Source organism: Seriola dumerili, unplaced genomic scaffold (genome assembly GCF_002260705.1).
Source record: "Seriola dumerili isolate Sdu_G_001 unplaced genomic scaffold, Sdu_1.0 BDQW01000073.1, whole genome shotgun sequence".
Classification (NCBI taxonomy): domain Eukaryota; kingdom Metazoa; phylum Chordata; class Actinopteri; order Carangiformes; family Carangidae; genus Seriola; species Seriola dumerili.
In genome coordinates, this window is record NW_019174328.1 from 4464098 (window position 1) to 4481021 (window position 16924).

General features: G+C 40.3%; 2 protein-coding genes across 3 annotated transcripts; one reads left to right on the plus strand and one right to left on the minus strand.

Annotated features, from left to right (window-relative positions):
* Positions 1–257: 257 nt before the first annotated feature.
* LOC111220546 (prosaposin-like) lies at positions 258–9035 on the plus strand. 2 transcript variants are annotated; one of them, XM_022743637.1, is made up of 15 exons: positions 258–385; positions 3559–3692; positions 3863–3937; positions 4035–4160; positions 4926–5138; positions 5227–5370; positions 5471–5527; positions 5888–5893; positions 6593–6766; positions 6866–6958; positions 7089–7272; positions 7411–7574; positions 7662–7742; positions 7927–8034; positions 8259–9035. In XM_022743637.1, the coding sequence occupies exons 1-15, from the start codon at positions 352–354 to the stop codon at positions 8292–8294; spliced, it is 1629 nt and encodes a 542-aa protein (XP_022599358.1). In that variant the 5' UTR covers positions 258–351; the 3' UTR covers positions 8295–9035. The 2 variants fall into 2 exon arrangements, with proteins under 2 accessions (XP_022599358.1, XP_022599359.1); XM_022743638.1 differs by lacking the exon at positions 5888–5893.
* Positions 8504–15744, minus strand: slc29a3 (solute carrier family 29 member 3). The gene is made up of 7 exons (XM_022743639.1): positions 15620–15744; positions 14451–14570; positions 13940–14363; positions 12932–13014; positions 12135–12361; positions 11251–11413; positions 8504–10680 (listed from the first exon to the last, which is right to left on the minus strand). Exons 3-7 carry the CDS (start codon positions 14261–14263, stop codon positions 10050–10052), a joined length of 1428 nt encoding a protein of 475 aa, XP_022599360.1. The 5' UTR covers positions 14264–14363; positions 14451–14570; positions 15620–15744; the 3' UTR covers positions 8504–10049.
* Positions 15745–16924: the final 1180 nt, after the last annotated feature.

Consider the following 16924-nt stretch of genomic DNA (forward strand, 5'->3'; position numbering starts at 1 on the left):
AAAATGAGTTGTTTCAACAAAGAAGGTCAACATTTAGCCTGTATTTTACAAAAAACTTATTTAACCTAACTTGTTAACACCTTCAGAAACACATCTCACACATTATTTGAAACAAACAAAGAAATTCTGGGTGAAAGACTCTTGATGTTCGATACTAAATGATCACATCAGACACAGCACGGCAGAGGTAGAGTCACATGTCTTATTGAGTCTTGCTCAGTAGTCAGCTGACAGCGAGACATCATAAAGGCATCAACAAGCCCCACCGTCTGCATTGCAGTGCTCGCCACTCTACTGAGTACTTCAACCACCAGAAAAACAGACGAGCTGGAGCAGGAAAACAGCGCAGTCATGCTGCTTTTAACTCTGCTTTTCGTATCATCAGGTAATGTCAGCACGCTAATAAGAAATGAATGTTGTTTTGTACATGGTCGGTGATTTTGTTCAGACAGTTGTCGGTTCACAATGAAAGGTCTGAGGTTGTGTAACGAAGTGCGTTTCAGCATCAAAAGGCGGAAACGTTAGCTTGGGTAAACAGTGGCAAATTAGCTAATGTTAACTTTACCTTGTGCTATATATGATTTTTTATAAACATCAAATGTTTGTTCTTTTCAGATTAATCCGCTACACACGTAAAATATGTAAAGAAATCGTGTTAAGTGAATCTCGACCGTTTGCCTTTGAGGTTGAAACGTTGTTGTTGGCCCACTGGCGTCAGTTAGTAGCTGCTCGGCTAACGGCAGGCTAACGTAGCTAGCCTTAGGTCAGTTGATTGGATGGCTAAACACCAATACAGCGTTAGCCTTAGCTCAGTGTTTGTTTTTGTAGACATGTAGGGACATTACAACGAAGCTAGTTACCCGAGCAGCTAGCTAACTGACACTTTATTTTCGTGGTGTTTTATGTCGGTGTAGGTTAATGTTTCTCAATAAAACAGAAACTCAGTCGGCGCTGATCCGCCCTACTTGCTGGGAACAGATAATGGACTGTATGTGGTCCTTTGTTGAACCCTGGTTCTACGAGGAAGTTTAGATAAATCCTCTCAACCAGCAACTTTCATTTCAGCTTTTTTTTTTTTTTTTAGTATAATGTCAGTTACTTAAGAAGTTTTGTTTTCGGATTTTCTTGTTCCTCTTGGTTGTTTTCTGTTATGCTATGACACCTGTACTTGTCTTCATGTGGCCCTTTTGTCAGTAATAACCTTGGAAGCTTATCTTTATGTGCAGGCAAATCTGGGTCAGTGAAATCAACATTTGAGTTATTGCTGCAGTGTTGTGCATAAACACCTAGGCTATTTGGCTTGGTTTTGAGGCATTTGGAATATGGATCTGAAATGACTGCCATTTGTTTACTTCTTATCAGAGTAGAAACTGTGTTTCTTGCAGCCCACTGGCAATATTGGTTCCTTCAAGTCATGACATTAGTGCTTTGTGTGTTCAGTGCTTATCTTAAATTTGACTTGTAGTTCAAAAATTGATTTTATATAATGCTGTTTTTGCACTTCCACATTTTTGCATGTGTTTGCTGCAGACATTCCTCGGTGGTTCATGTCATAAGCTTTAGGGCTCAATCATATTGTTCAACAAGTGGTATGCATACTTTCTAATCTAATCTTTGGTTGTTGGGTCAAATTGATGTGTAGCCTGCTTCACTGAAACCGTTTCACAGATCACTTGCTGTTGTTGAACAATACAGTCTGAATCCTGTGTAAAAACCTTTTGCGCTTTGCTGTGTCTGTGTCATGTGATGTTGATTCACTCACATTATGATGAGATTGTCTGTTTCAGAGTCATGGTCACAGAACATGAGTCAAAAATGTGCCACAGGCTTCTTTTTTTTTTTTTTTTGGATGGCGTCATAAAACTTAGACTCTTGACCTGCAACCTGTTTATCTGCTGTAGGTGATTACATAAAGACAACAGAAATATAGAGCACACATTTTGTGCTGCTTGTTAACTGTAAATGGTTTACTGCAGTGTTGAGGTCGAATTCAAAGATGTCTTCCTCATTGGTACAGACTGTCTGCCAGAGAACAGCTTGTTATTTTCTTTGACTGCTCATGTGACTCAAGTGGAGGGTGGGAGTACGCTGCCTGTAACTCCACTGTAGCTCCACTGTTTTGAATGCTGAGTGAGAGGGGTTTCACAGTGGAGGGTGATTGAAGGTTTGTCAGTGCAGCCTCACCTACTGTGCCAATTCTTGGCCATTATCACCACAGGCTGCTCACTCACAGCACTGGCATACTGATCAGATTATATTCTAAGAACACTGTTGTGTTTAGACATCTAAAAAGCATTTTAGTCATATTTCCAAATATTGTTTCTCTGACATGGAGATGATACTATTTTCCTCCTTTTTTCTTTTTTTACCAGGGTTCAGAAAGTAGTAGAGAAAACAGGAACAGTACTGTGAAGTATTAGGTACTTCCCCTTGTCACTTTTTTCACTTCAGTAAATGTGTTTTGCATTGGCCTAAAATATATTTTTATTATATGCATAACCACTAATAAGTCATTTCTGCAACTGTCATGGACATGTAAATGTAAATAATAAATTCCCCTTATGGCATGTCTTCTTGGTCTGTTGCTTTCTGACTGGTGGTCTCAGTCTAGCTTGTGGTGGGAAATCATGTCAGATTTAAAAGCGTATGTTAATGCGACTTAGCGATTTGAACTAAAAGGATTTAGTGAGTTTTTCCTTGATGGCAGTTATAAAACAGTTAAGCAGGCTGTTTACCCACAGTGCTCAGTGTTTGAGGGAGTTTGAGCTTCATCGAGCAAGCACACTGATTTTTGTCGGCTCACCTAACAGGACTTAATTGCATTTGATTGGTTAAGGGAGGCTGGACCAAACTGATAGGGCAAATGATTGAATCTGTCTTTAACTAACAGGTGACTGAGCAAGTGCACTTCTTTACTGAAAGGCCAAAATAAATCATTTCTGAACTGGAAATGGCTGCAGTTCTGAAAAAGACCTCAGCAATGCTGAGTCAGTTTCACTATATTTGGAATCTTCCCCGCCAAATTCAAGTACTTTATCTTTATCAGATTTGGTAGCTTCCAAGGTATTAAGTTCAGTTTAAATATAAAACACAACACTGCTTGTTGCAGTCTTTCTCTACAGCTTTTTTTTTTTTTTTTAAACCAATCAGCTGTTTTTAAAAAAAAAAAAAAAAAAAAAAAAAAAAAAAAAAACATACACACTCAGACATATTGACAAAAGATAAGGTAAAAGATAATTTCTACTTTTAGCTAAACTAGACTTAGCAGAAATTCAGTTAGAGGATGTTGCTTGCTTCACATCTATGATCATGTACAAGCTGGATGACTTGTTAAAATGTGTGTCTAGTCTATTGTAGACGGATTGAGAGTGAGTTCAACCATAACCTGATAGTTGCAGTACCTCCTCAAGTAGGAAACTGAATATTCAGTCAGGAAATGGGAGACCATTTCTGCTTGTGCCTTTTTTCCTCTTTAAGCAGGAATAACATATTGGGGAATATGGCTTTGTCTGCTTTCTGATTTCTATAGTAAAAATTTGACTGTTGTCTACTTCGCAGCTGTAGCAACCCCACTGCTGGGCACTGAACAGTGTGCTCGTGGCCCCCCCTACTGGTGTAAGAATGTAAAGACGGCGTCTCTGTGTGGAGCTGTGACTCACTGTCAGCAGAATGTGTGGAACAAGCCCCAGATGGTGAGACAGCTTTTTTCTTCTTTTTTTTTTCTTTTTCTTTTTTCTTTTTTTATATATATATGAAACTGACAAGTGCCATTCATATACTTTTTCTTTTATTTATTCTGGAGTGTTCTGTACACTTGAGACAAATGGATTTTTATTTGACATATCCAATTGTCTGGTTTCAGAAAACAGTGCCATGTGATTTATGTAAAGAGGTTTTGATGGTGGTGGAGCAGGTACTGAAGGACAATGCCACTGAGGTAAGATTTTTAAAACAATCCCTGTGAGATAAGCAAATTAGTTGCATGTGACTAATCCATTTGAAAGACTTATATCTGGTTATTTCCATGACTGCAGGGTGAGGTTCTTGGGTACCTGGAGAAGGCCTGCCAGCTCATCCCTGATCAAAGTTTGACAGCAGAGTGCAAGGAGATGGTGGATGAATACTACCCCATCCTCATGGGAATCATTACTGGAGAACTGGTGAGCACTGTTAAAAAGGAAAAGATGGGCTAAGGCTCGCATGAACAGTTTAAATACAGATTCAGTGGTGAAAGGTCCAGAGACATAACAGTTAGCTGAGATAACATTAGTCTAGGGCCACCACAAATTAGCTTTTTCTATTTAACCATTACCAGGCAATCAAGATCTGCATTTAGAACCATATTGGAGTTTTCAGATGTAAACAAAGATCTTATTAAAGCTTATTTGAGTTTGGTTTGTCTGTCAGTTTATTGTTCAGCTTCATCTAAGACTCTTAAAATGGTCCATCTGCCCCTGTGTGTCGGAAAAGAGAAAACAGAAGAGTCTGTGAGCAAAGTGCAGGAAGCTAAATAAGAGCCATTGATGAGGAAGTGAGTCCCAGTCTAAATGGGAACAGAGTAGTCATTGTGTAATACTAAACCTCGTGACTGGGAGAGCGTTTGGTGTAGGTTTCTTTGTTTCAACTCTCACCTGCTACAGCAACTGTGAGAACAAAAGAGACGGTTCTTTACAGGTCATATACAAACAAAACATGACTTTTTCTAGTTGTCAGCTGCAGGTTGAGTTTCTATTTAAACTCATTTGATTGTGCAGCTATACAGATAGGATTAGATAGTTATTTGTTATATATCTCCTGCTGCTTACAGCTAACATACACTGTTTTAAAGCTTTTAAATGAAGCACTTCACTATGATGTGAAATATGCCGGTTTTTGAAGTAACTTAAAGTTGTTTGTTTTTTTTTTTGTTTGTTTGTTTTTTTTAGGAGGATCCCAGCGTGGTGTGTGGTGCCATGGGGCTGTGTACGTCTCAGCAGGTCGCCATGGCTCAGGCGGAGGCCAAGGAGCAGCTCATGTCCAATGAAATCCCTCAGGTCGACCTTTCCCAGCAAGTGGCTCCTTTCCTCCTCAACGTGCCCGAGCTCCTCTATCCTCAGAGTCCCAAGCAGGAGGCCCCCAAAGAGGAGACTCCAAAGCAGGTGCTCTGTTTAACATGCACAGCATTATGTTCTCCTCATGTTGTTGAGTTTTGTCTTCATTTTTCCCTGAATCTTACTTTCCCTGTAGGAAAGTGATGAGGTGTGCCAGGACTGCATCAAGTTCCTCACTGATGCTCAAGCCGAAGCCAAAGCCAACGCCTCATTTATTGATTCTCTCATTGAGAATATTGAGAACCAGTGTGACCTGCTAGGGCCAGGCTTGTCTTCAATGGTGAGACTCCCACAAGTGGAGGAGTTTTGATTTTAAATACATATTGTTCTTTTCTGAAAAAGCTGAATATGAACTGCATTTTTTTTTTCCCTCATTGCAGTGCAAGCAGTATGTGGGCCAGTATGGTACCCTCGTTGTTGAGCAACTCATGTCCATGGTGAATATTCTAACTTTTCCCCTTCATGTGCTTCACTTAAGTTTCTGTGTTTCGCATACATAAGCCATATTATAACATGAATCGCCATTATATTCTAATATTCAATGATGAACTTATTGAACTGGTCATCAAAGCTAATGACTGTGATAATTTGTAAGTTCTGGTGGTGCTAAGCCCATACCCGGCACCCACTGGCATGCTGACTGAATTTATTCATATCCTTGAATCGCTTACTTTCTTTTTATTTTCTTAATTTCTGTTGTCTTGTTCGTCTGTGTTTCTTCTTTACTTTCTTCCCCTCCATTCATGTTGTCTTGCTCTGTTTTCCCCCCGCTCTGGGTTTTGTGTGCTGCTCCCCAGGAACAGGTAGGTCTCTCTGTGTTCAGCCTGTAGCCTTTTAACCCGTAGCTCCTGCTTTTTGTGCCGTCTACTCCACTAGAGCTACTCACCTGACACTGTAGAGACATGTTAAATTATGATCTAATTATGAGTGAGACTACTTCACGTAACTCCAACACTCTGCTTGTTTGGTTAATGACTTTACACTTAAGTGCCTGTTGGGACCCTGCAGCAAAGGGCCACATTAAGATCCTTTGCTGTGTCTTCACATCAAATGAGCATACAGTGCTGGCATATTTTAAAGTATGCCTGGATGTTGTGATGTATGCTTGGATCTTGTGACTTAGTGCATGAACAAGGCAACTGAGAAATGCACTGGTCTCCAATAACATTGATGTGGCTAACCCCCCTCCAAAAAGCACAATCTTTATTGATCTCTACATGGCTGTTTTTTGTTCTTAAACACAAAGTTCAGAGCTGCAGATGTAAAAAGAAACTGCCAGTATGTGTGTGTGTGGTGGTGTTCTGTGTTTAGCACTGGTAAAAGAAAACTGCAGTAGATGGGTTTTCTTTGAGGGAGGGGGTGTAACAGAAACTTGCATGGGTGGTCATGCTGTGGAATGGTATGCTGATTAGAAACACATGGTTTGTGCTAACAGCATGCAGTGTGGCAGGTTTATTGACAACATTAACCTTCTATCCTAAAGTACATGTTTCTGTCCTCAGCAACCCAAGGATATCTGTGTCCACGCTGGCTTCTGTGCTGCTGCTATGAAGAAGTCCATTCCCATGATGATGCTGCAGGCTGCCAAGACTGTGCCCGCTGCCAAGACTGTGGCCGCTGCCAAGGCCGTACCTGCTCTCAAGCTTTTCCCTGCCACCAAGATGGAGTCTGCTAAGGTAAGTCGTGGTGGCAGTGACTACTTTGCATTTGATATTGATACAAGATAAAAATCTGTTCTGCACATGCACGTGAGACATTTCCTTATTGTGTTCCAGCCCATGGTGCGTGTCCGTGATTCCCCAACATGTGCCATCTGTGAGTTTGTGATGAAGCAGCTGGAGAGTATGTTGGAGGATCAGACAACAGAGGTGGGATGTGTGCTACTAGATGTATCCACTCTTGCCATAAAAATAAGCTCTACAAAACTGCTGCCAACGTACTCTTGGTGTAGTTAGTTAGACTCAGCACTGGTGTCAAACTCATCCGTCTCTGTCTCAGGAGGAGGTGATTCAAGCTGTGGAGAAGGTGTGCACACTTCTGCCTTCCAGTCTGACTGCCCAGTGTAAGGACCTGATAGAGACCTATGGCCAAGCCATCATTGAGCTGCTGGTGCAGCAGGCTGACCCCAAGACTGTCTGCACAGTACTGGCACTCTGCAATGATGCCAGCCGCGCATATGTCTGTAAGTCCTCACTCTTTAAGGCACACACTGAATACAAATGTTAGTTTTGCTTAGAGCAGAGATGTTGAAGGTGTGATGTCTTATCATGCATTTCCACATATCAGTCATGACACTGATTTCTGTTCTAATTCTTTTCAGCTGCACTCGATCAGGCCCGCTTCAAGGCCGGTGGCTACTGCGACGTGTGCAAGATGGCAGTTACTTACATCGACAGGATTCTGGAGAAGAACGCTACCGAGGCACAGATTGAAGAGGCTGTGAGGAAAGTGTGCAGCTTCCTTCCCGACTCTCTCCAGACTGAGGTGAGTCATTTCATCTTCTTAGTTTGTGTAACTTTTACCCATCTTCATGTGACAGCCTTACATTAACCCCTGTGTGTCTGTCAACAGTGTGACCAGATGATTCAACAGTATGAGCCAATGCTTGTCCAGCTGCTGCTCCAGATGCTGGACCCAGACTTTGTGTGCATGGTAAAGAATAAACTTTATTAATTCATAACAAAAATAACTGAGAAGTTCATTCTTGTCTTCACAGTTGATGGGTTTTTTTTTCTTCCATGAATAGTTGGGAATGGGCATTTAGTGGGATATTTAGCTTGCACCTGCAGCTCAGTTTAGTATTTGAGCTTTGTTTGTTTGTGTGTGTGTGTAACAGAAAGTGGGAGCCTGTCCTGAAGCTGTGCGCAGGCTGCTGGGAACAGAGCAGTGCAGCTGGGGACCTGCATTCTGGTGCAAGAACATGGAGACAGCAACTCGATGCAATGTAAGTAATTAAGTGCCATTTTGAATGTGTCTCCAGAGTGGAACTCTTAGTTCATATTCACAGAACAGGCTCTATCTTTTAAAGCTATGAATCTTCAGTCATTATTGATAAACTGCAATGTCTGATGTTGCCCAATAGATGATTCCCCTTTAAATGTAACTGATGATGTAAACGGTTTTTTAACATGCTTTGACAGCCTGTCTAACCACTTGTTTGTCTTTTAGGCTGTGGCTCACTGCAAACGCCATGTGTGGGTATAGAGGAAGACCAGCACAAACTGACCTGTAGGGAATTAAAAGAAGAACTACATAGTGCTGCTTCCCACTTTTAATTGTTGTCCTGTTTTCCTTTTTTTTAGTAGACTTAAATGACTGCAATTTATGTTTAAATTAACTTTGATATTTTCATTGAAGTCATGGTGGAAAGGGACTGGACTTTTTTTTTTTTTTTTTTTTTTTTTTTTGGGGGGGGGGGGGGGGGGGGGGCAGGGAAGGAGTGATTACGTGTATAGTGGCCTGCAACTCAGCCTGTCGCTGCTTCACTGAGCAGAAGTCACAAAGCTTCACTGTTGGGCTTTAAAGATTTGCATCATTTGGGTTGTTTCCCAATATTGCTAGCAGGGTGTGGTGTGTGTGTGTGTGTAACAACACAAATTCAAGTTTCACATGTGGTATAATGCTGACACAGTGTCAGATAGCTGCTGTCCTGAAAAGAGACACAGCTCAGTGTGTTAAGAATGACTGGCATTGCTTTTATCAGTATGTCTGATCCTTTAAACAAATTTCTATTTTGTAGACAGCTTGTTTTGTTTCAAGGAGCTGATATGGAGGTAATTGGTCTGCGAGTGTACCTCCCACTCACCTCCCATTGTTTGCACTCTTCCTACTGTTTGTACATCACTGTTTCTAACATATAAAAAGCATTCAATTGTCTGCTTCAACGCGTGAGCCAACTGTCAGTTGATCTGTAAATTTTTAACAATTAAAGTGATCCCAATCCACTGTTTATTTGTTTCCATTTGCTGTAAACTGAATTAAGCTTAGTATTCTTCCCAGGAAACTGACTGACTATAACAGGGTGGCCATTTCTGCAAACCAGGAGTCATATGTGCAGTCATATCCAGATCATTTAAACAAGAACTCTAGTCAATACACTTAAATTTTGAAAAGAATACTGGTATTTGGTTCATAAACTGTTACAGCTGATCATTTTCCTTATGACAGCCTGCAACAGGTCTCTAGATCAATTTCCCCAAGGAGACATTTGCTTTCCTCCATTTCACAGGTTAAAAGTACTTGGTTATTCTCCTAAATTAAAAATATACTATTTCTTCGGAACTTGCCGCTCAAGTGAACCTTTAAAATGACGACTGAAATCCATAAGTTGTTACTGGAAATGATCACACTTTATAAACTGAACAAATTCATTGATAAGGCTTACAAATGTAAATTACAACCTGTTTATTGACAATTAGCCAAATTTTTCTACCCATATCCCTCAGTAAGATGTGGAGCTTCTTTGCCATCTGCATATTTCATTCAAGTTGAACTAAAATAACATTTAACACCCTCTGCATATCAGCTTGTATACCCCAAGTTTTCACCTCTTGAAATAAATTTGTGTAATATGAAATGATTAAAATAAAGCTTTGTCTAATGAATTGTCCCTTATGGATTGCACTGATTGCAAATGTTGTTCAAAGCCACTGAACCACTTCCACCTTTCAAATATGTAGAGACTAAGCTCTGGTGGACACAGCTCTAAGACTCATCACAATCATGAGCCACATCAGTGTAAACATAATACATATTCACGTGAGGTATGAAGTCAAGGCCTTTTGGTCAAGAGTGGCAATGAGCTTATCAGGACTTTCACTCATACCAGAAAAACTGTCTTTCCTGTTGTACTTTGCATCACAGTGCTTTGAGGTTCTGATATTCATCAGCAGCAGGTGCACTGACTGTCCAGCTCCACTATGCCACTGTACATGACTAGGTTATTACCTAACAGCCTGATCAGATACAGTGCACAATAAGCACAGAGAACGCAGATCCAACAGCCAGTCCCAGAGTGAGGAAGAAGGACATGACCACTCCTGTGGCCTCTGCCAGCTCCCGAGGTACCACCTTTGGACCATAGATCATTGGTAGAGTGCCTAGGTAGCCATTAGAGAGGCCTAGCAGGCAGTTAAAGACCACAGGGTATGCATCGTGTGTGAATAGCACTGAGTGGAGGTGGTCTCTTGGCTGGTAGTTACAGAACATAAAAAGTGGGACCATGATGGAGCGACACAGCACCAGTGCCGGCAGGACTCGGCTGGTGGGGCCCGGGACCTGCAGCCAAGCTGTGGCCTGCCTTCCACAGAAGTCTGCTACATTGTACAGGAGGAAACTGGTGAGGGGCACAAAGTAAGTGGTTGTCCAGGGGCTGACACTGTCTTTGTGGACAGATTGGATCCCTGAGGATACTGCGGGGAACACCATGATAGAGATGCAGAAGACATAGAATACACTCAGACCGAGCACCCACGTCTTCCTGAGAATGGGCTGGAGTGGTGGGACAGAGACTCTGCTCGCTGTGCCTGCAGCGCCTCCACCTTCGCTCATCACTGCAGCACTGGTGCATGTTGCTGCCAGCATGTAGTGTCTAAAGAAGAGAAGCACAACGCAGCATGTTTTAGAACAGCTTGTACATCTACTATCTAAGAAATATATATGTTTTTATGAATTTTTATCTGAAGTCTGAACTGCATTAGTATACATACTGTAGCTTTGATTGCTCTCGATGTAATGATCAAATTGTCTTATTTTGTAACATATCTCCACTTTAACAAGATGTATTGAACATGTACCCTAAACATTAGTTTTATCATTAGACTGTCATGATGCATTCTTTAGGGGCAGGTAAAGCCCAAAAATTATTTTAATGTTATTAGTCGAATTTGTCTAAATGCATTGAAAAGGATAAAATAATGATTTGATTCATCATGTGGACTGACATTTCTTGCATTAGCTCTATCTGGTGGTAGCATGCAGAATGACAATGTGGCAGATAATGCTCACTACTTAACTACAGTCTCTGTCATTTTATCATCCAGATTCAGATGAAAGAACAGTGACAGTGTTATCATCACATTTATCCGTAGGTTAAGATACAAGTTTGTTGGCTAGTGTATGTATCTATATGGGAATCAGAACATCTTTGTCGACTTCTGACCTTGAATATGCCAGCTTGGGCAGCAGCAGGTACGTGATGATGCAGAGCAGAATGAAAACGTCGGCTGTCAGGAAATAAGCCAGAGCGCTGTTTGTCACATCCTTCGCGACTGCCAGGTCTAGTACTGATGCCACTGCACTCAGCGTGCCTCCCATAGCCTGGCCTGAGACAAAAAAAAGGGCTTATTGTGCAGTCTGTTAAGAAGAGACCTTTGAACTTCCAAATGTCCCACCTTAATTACAGTTTGTATATATATAACTATAAATCCTTTTTTTTTTTGCTTTTATTAGAGAGTGCAGCAGAGAGTTGACAGGAAATGAGGGTGAGAGGATAATGACGTGCAACAAAGGTCCCCCAGAGGTGACCCCAATGAATGCTAGGATTATGGTCAGCGTCCCACATTCCTCACCCATCACGATGCCTCATATGCTCAACCATTTTATGTACCAGTTCATTTCTGTTCTGCACTGGACAAGAGGCCTCATTATAATCAGTTATGTTAATAAAGTCAATAATTAAACCCATTAATTAATTGGAAGTATCCATGTCACTATATTGGTCTTACGTAATACAAATATAGAAGGAAATGCAGTGAACTTTAAGTTCAAGGCATTAGAGATCTAAAGTATTTTTAGTAACATAAGTGTTTATTCATTAATGTGCTAATGCATGCAACAAAGTGCTCCAAACTGAGGTCCAAAGACAGGATCATTTGTTCTATAGTGGGAATGCTTCATGTAAGTATACCATTTCTCAAGTGTATTCTATCTTGTATTCTTGTTGTGTTCACCAGTGCTAAATAGTACATACTCTGGATATCAAAGCTTACATGTTAAGAAAATCGTGTAAATGAGAGACCTTCCTGACGCAAATGATGTCAGTACCTGATAATAGGGCCTGAGAGATCCTCATGGGGAAATGCCCACTGATCCCGAACACGCTGCCAGAGAAGAGATTGGAGGCTCCACTGACGACAGCCACGCTGGCCAACGTGCCGATGAAGAACTCCACACTGCAGTCTGACACGTCCACCTTCACCATCACTGTGGTCACCACAAACACCAGCAGGATCACAAAGAGAGACAACAGGATCCGGACGTTCGAAGACAATCTACCAACACGGAGCACAGACAGATTTACTGGGATTAGGCAGTTTTATTAAAGAGGATCTGATCAACATAAACAGAAAAAAATGCAGATATTTATGCTGTGCTGTTGGAGCAAGTCAGAAACTGTACAGTCTGTGTACAACATAAATATGCAAACAACACTGACTGTACACAAATGTGAGACAGCAAGCTATTAGTTACGCACACAGATGATAAATATAAAATGTCTTCTGCTGCACAGATGTGACAAAACAGCCCCTTTTTTCCCCCGTTATCTCAAACCAGAACAGACTGATCCTAGTCCAGGGAGAATGTAAAGACACACACAGCATTCAAATCCTGTGGTAAATTACATTACTGTAATCTGTTAGGCCTTACATAGGACACATGTCCCACTGTAACTTCCAAACACTGACAGATGTATCAACACAAAACATGTGAAACTGCGATAAATGTACTTTACACTGTCTATCGTGGTGAACACAGAGACTCAGGAAGGAAAAAGTCCGTGCATTCTGTTGCTGTGTCTGTGTGTGTGTGTGTGTGTGTGTGTGTGTGTGTGGGGTCTCAACCTGTTCACTAGGACGTAGTTGAGTATCAGACACAGCACAGAGGGCACCGTGGAGGCAATGGCCAGATAACTTTCAAAGTAGTCCTGTGAATATAAAAAAAAGTATTTGCTTGAATATAAGTGATATAAGAGCAGGCACTCATGCAACCACACAGCTTCTGACAAAGTAAGAGGAAGTGAAAGGAGAAATATAAAAATCTATCAAATTCTTTTCTTCCTTATATATTTTTGCTTTGGTTTCTTAGTCAAGTCAAGCATTAATCTCAGAACAGTAGAAATCTACAGAGCTCACTGATCTAACAGCTGTTCTAAAATAACAAGCTTCTATTAATTGTAGTGTTTTTGTTTTGTTTATTTGTTTTACAAATAAAGGGCAATCTTGACTGAGATTCTTTTGGAAATACATATTATGTGATTTGCTCAACCATTACAACATGCTACATGTCATCATGATTTTTTTATTTGTGCATCCCATCAGGAAATGAAAACTTTAGTAGGTGGATTATACAGTGAAACAGATATAATAATAATATAATAATATATTATAATAATAATTTCGAGAACTAATGGTTCAACTTTGAATATATCTAAGACCATCGCTCTGTCTCTCTGAAGTTGTGTGATTCTTTCAGTGTACTACAAAAATGTGACAGACATTTCTATAGCAACCATGACAGTTATGTCCACTTTGATATGTGAAAGTAGTACATAACCTCACACAGTTTTATAGCAGAGTCTAAATTAACTACACTGTGTTTACCACCCTGAATATTTTCTCTTACCTTCTTTGACTTTAACTTTGCTGTCCTCAACAGGCCTTTGGCATTTCTGATTGTATAATTGTGTTACAATGGATTTCTGTCAGATGTGAAAGGACACTCAGTCCTCACATCTGTCACAGGATCACCAGTCCCACGAAAGGCATGCAGAACGGCATAAATGTGCATCTTCCCGTGTAACACACACAAACAATAATCATAGCATTGTATTTAGGGTCGCTCTCACTCACACTGAGATCTGATCGTTGATCCTCATTGCCGCTGTGATGAGTGTTGTTACTCAGTTTATAGAGCCAGTAGTGTTTGGCTGTTATGAAGAAGTTCCAGGGCAGCAGGGAGCCGATGCCCATCAGAAAGAAGATGATGTACACCAAATTGTAAGAGTCCTCTGGACTGTAGCGTACAGCCAGAGGCACTGAGGAATGCTTGGGCAGGAGGGACGCAGAGGGACTCTCGTCCTCGTTCTCCTCATCCTCTGATGCATCGTAGTTGCCAAAAGCATTCGGAACATAGGAAGAGTTGACACTAGGCTGCACAGGCTCTGTGCCATCCATTTTAACAGACAGACAGGCTACTCACAAAGTAAAGATGGGAGAAAACAGGGAAGGTTGAGGGCGTAAAAGAACACTAAGACAGGAGGTGTTAAACAGAAAGCTGTGGAAGAGAAGAAAAATTAGATAAAAAAAAGTCACGACAACACTATAATGTTATTACAATAAGTGGGGTTTGGCTAAGGCTTACGTTTACTTGTGCTAGTTCAGAAAGGAAAAAACAGAGTGTGTTTGTCCTGAAGCCATAGTCTGGACAGATCTCTGTGCTGTAGTTGGTAGAGATCAGTCCAATCATCAAGATCCTGTGATGCTGCAATGCAAGGAGTCAAATTTAACCCTGAGAATGATCACTAAATGCTGGGCATATTAACAGGTGTTATACAAATCTATCCCAAGACATGTAAGATAATGCAAGACCTGTCACATGCAGCTCAAAACAATGATCATTACAAACTGGTACCTCAATGGGGATCAGAAAGGTGCACAGCTACCTCATCATCATCATCATCATTATGACTCAGATGGTGTGAACACATTGCCCTTTTCTCACTGTACCATCATCACTATTTGGCAGGAGTGTGTTGATGTGAACTGGCTGCTCTCCCAAAGAAGGAATCACTCCTTGCCTGAAGTAACTAGAGTCACGGCTCAGCCATTCCCACACACAGTGGGTTTCTTTTAAGTTAAATGCTCCATCAGATTAAATAACTCAGCATATAACCACATGTCTCTTCTGAGGACATGTGATTGTTTAATACCTTATATTGACTTTCAGCACACACTACAGTTTTATCTCACATCTGCACGTGTTGTGCAAACTCCAATCTCACAAGTCAAAAAGAAATAGTGAGTGGTGCATGAAACAGGAGCAGAGCTGCAGAGTGAAGTGAAAACTACTGACATAAACAGGAAAACAAGTCTTCACTAGAAACACTTCCTTGAAGGTCACTTTAACTAATTAAAAGAGATAAAAAAGGAAGACACACATGACAGCTATAAACGCTGACCTTGCACCCTAAAGCATCTTGTGTGTCAGTAATGAGGAACCAGTATTCACACGATGCTGACCCGAGAAAAAACAAAATTACACGAGCTGAAACTTCAGACTACACCAGAAGTTTCATTAAAGGAAGTGTGACAGCTGGTTCATTCCACTATTCACTGCAAAAATATTCTGCTCTTCAGGCGAAAAAAATACAGGTCAAGTTTTATTGTTTAATGTGGACACCGGTGTATATATGCAAGCACGTAAACTAGCTAACTAATCAGGAGCTAGCTAAGTGGGTATCCCAGCATTGAACGATATATGCACAAACATAGCTACTCAACCCGCGGCCCACGAATAAAATATAAACGTACCTCACTGTGAGAGACTCCCTGGCTGTTGCTTCTGTCGTTTCTTCAGGAGTTACACTCACACACAAATCCATTTCACAGCAAACTTCTTTTTTGGTCAGCTGATAAACCGCATTCCCCTGCCTGTTGACTACGGGAAGCTACAACAATAACACATCCGGCACCAATCTTTCAAAATAAAACTTATCGACAGGTTATCTATACCAGACTGACTCAAGACGTATATTTCGCAGAATGGGGATGTAAATTTAACTTTTCCAATACTTCATCTAACTCTCGATTCATTCAAAGTGTGTTCTGAACATTGGAATAAAATAAAAGTAAAACGCAACTCACGCCATTATTCTGATAGTCAGACCCACATACCTGAAGTCCTGTTATTGTGGGAAAGTATTTCTACTTGTTTTCCGGTACAGCTTTAAAAAATAAAATAAAAGCACATATTCAGTTAAACCCGAAATAGAGTAAAACCAAGTTCAACAAATGTCTAACAATTGCTACTAATTTGCAATACTTGAATGTTGTTTAAAAAAATGTGTTTTTGTAAATTTACTAAATACTTTGAAAGGTACAGATGTAAATGACATAAAAAACAGAAAGCCAAACAGTTTTTTTTTTTTTTTGGGGGGGGGAATTTTGAATACTGTTATAAACCCCTTGCTGTCATTGAGAAATCTGATATCGCTAAAGGTTGGTTTGTGAGATACAAATCCGAAGCAGTAGTTCCAAATAAAATGTAGAGCATTATGTTTTTGGAGATTAATTACAAATATTTCTGATAAATGTTCCGTGAATTATGAAAAACTAGGTTAAAAAAAACTCAGAAATGTCTGAGTAATTACACTAAAATATTAACGTTTACATTTCATTTACATGAACTCATTTGGCAGATGCTTTTATCCAAAGTGACTTGAATTAGCTACAAAATTAAAGCTTCAGTGCAGTATAGGCAACCTTAGTGTAAGTCTATTAATAACATTTTCTTGCTCAAGCTTACGAAATATACCATCATACAATTTGTAGCACTCATTAATAAAAATGAACCAAACCTTAAGATATCACCTGGAAATCATTACACCAGCAAAAGACTGTCTGTGGTTTAGAGGAATTTAAACTTTATGCTGTTGTGGATTTATCATTAGTACTTGATCATTAGTTAGATCATTACAACAGTTTTACTATACTCAACAGAAGTAACAAAATTTATGTTTGTTAATAGGAAATGTATCAGCAAATTTCCATTGATATTGTAATCATTTTGGCACTAACAACACTCCTGCTGCACGTTTAGTTATCTGATAAAAAACC

What these genes read in the sequence shown, in the direction of transcription:
- LOC111220546 (XM_022743637.1), top strand. Translation starts at nt 352, where the DNA reads ATGCTGCTTTTAACTCTGCTTTTCGTATCATCAG. An exon ending in TGGAGGATCAGACAACAGAG is followed by an intron (nt 6,959 to 7,088) that starts GTGGGATGTGTG and finishes TCTCTGTCTCAG; the next exon opens with GAGGAGGTGATTCAAGCTGT. An exon ending in TGCCAGCCGCGCATATGTCT is followed by an intron (nt 7,273 to 7,410) that starts GTAAGTCCTCAC and finishes AATTCTTTTCAG; the next exon opens with CTGCACTCGATCAGGCCCGC.
- slc29a3 (XM_022743639.1), bottom strand. Translation starts at nt 14,263, where the DNA reads ATGGATGGCACAGAGCCTGTGCAGCCTAGTGTCAACTCTTCCTATGTT. An exon ending in ATCAACGATCAGATCTCAGT is followed by an intron (nt 13,015 to 13,939) that starts GTGAGTGAGAGC and finishes TTATATTCACAG; the next exon opens with GACTACTTTGAAAGTTATCT. An exon ending in CCCAAGCTGGCATATTCAAG is followed by an intron (nt 10,681 to 11,250) that starts GTCAGAAGTCGA and finishes TCTCTTCTTTAG; the next exon opens with ACACTACATGCTGGCAGCAA.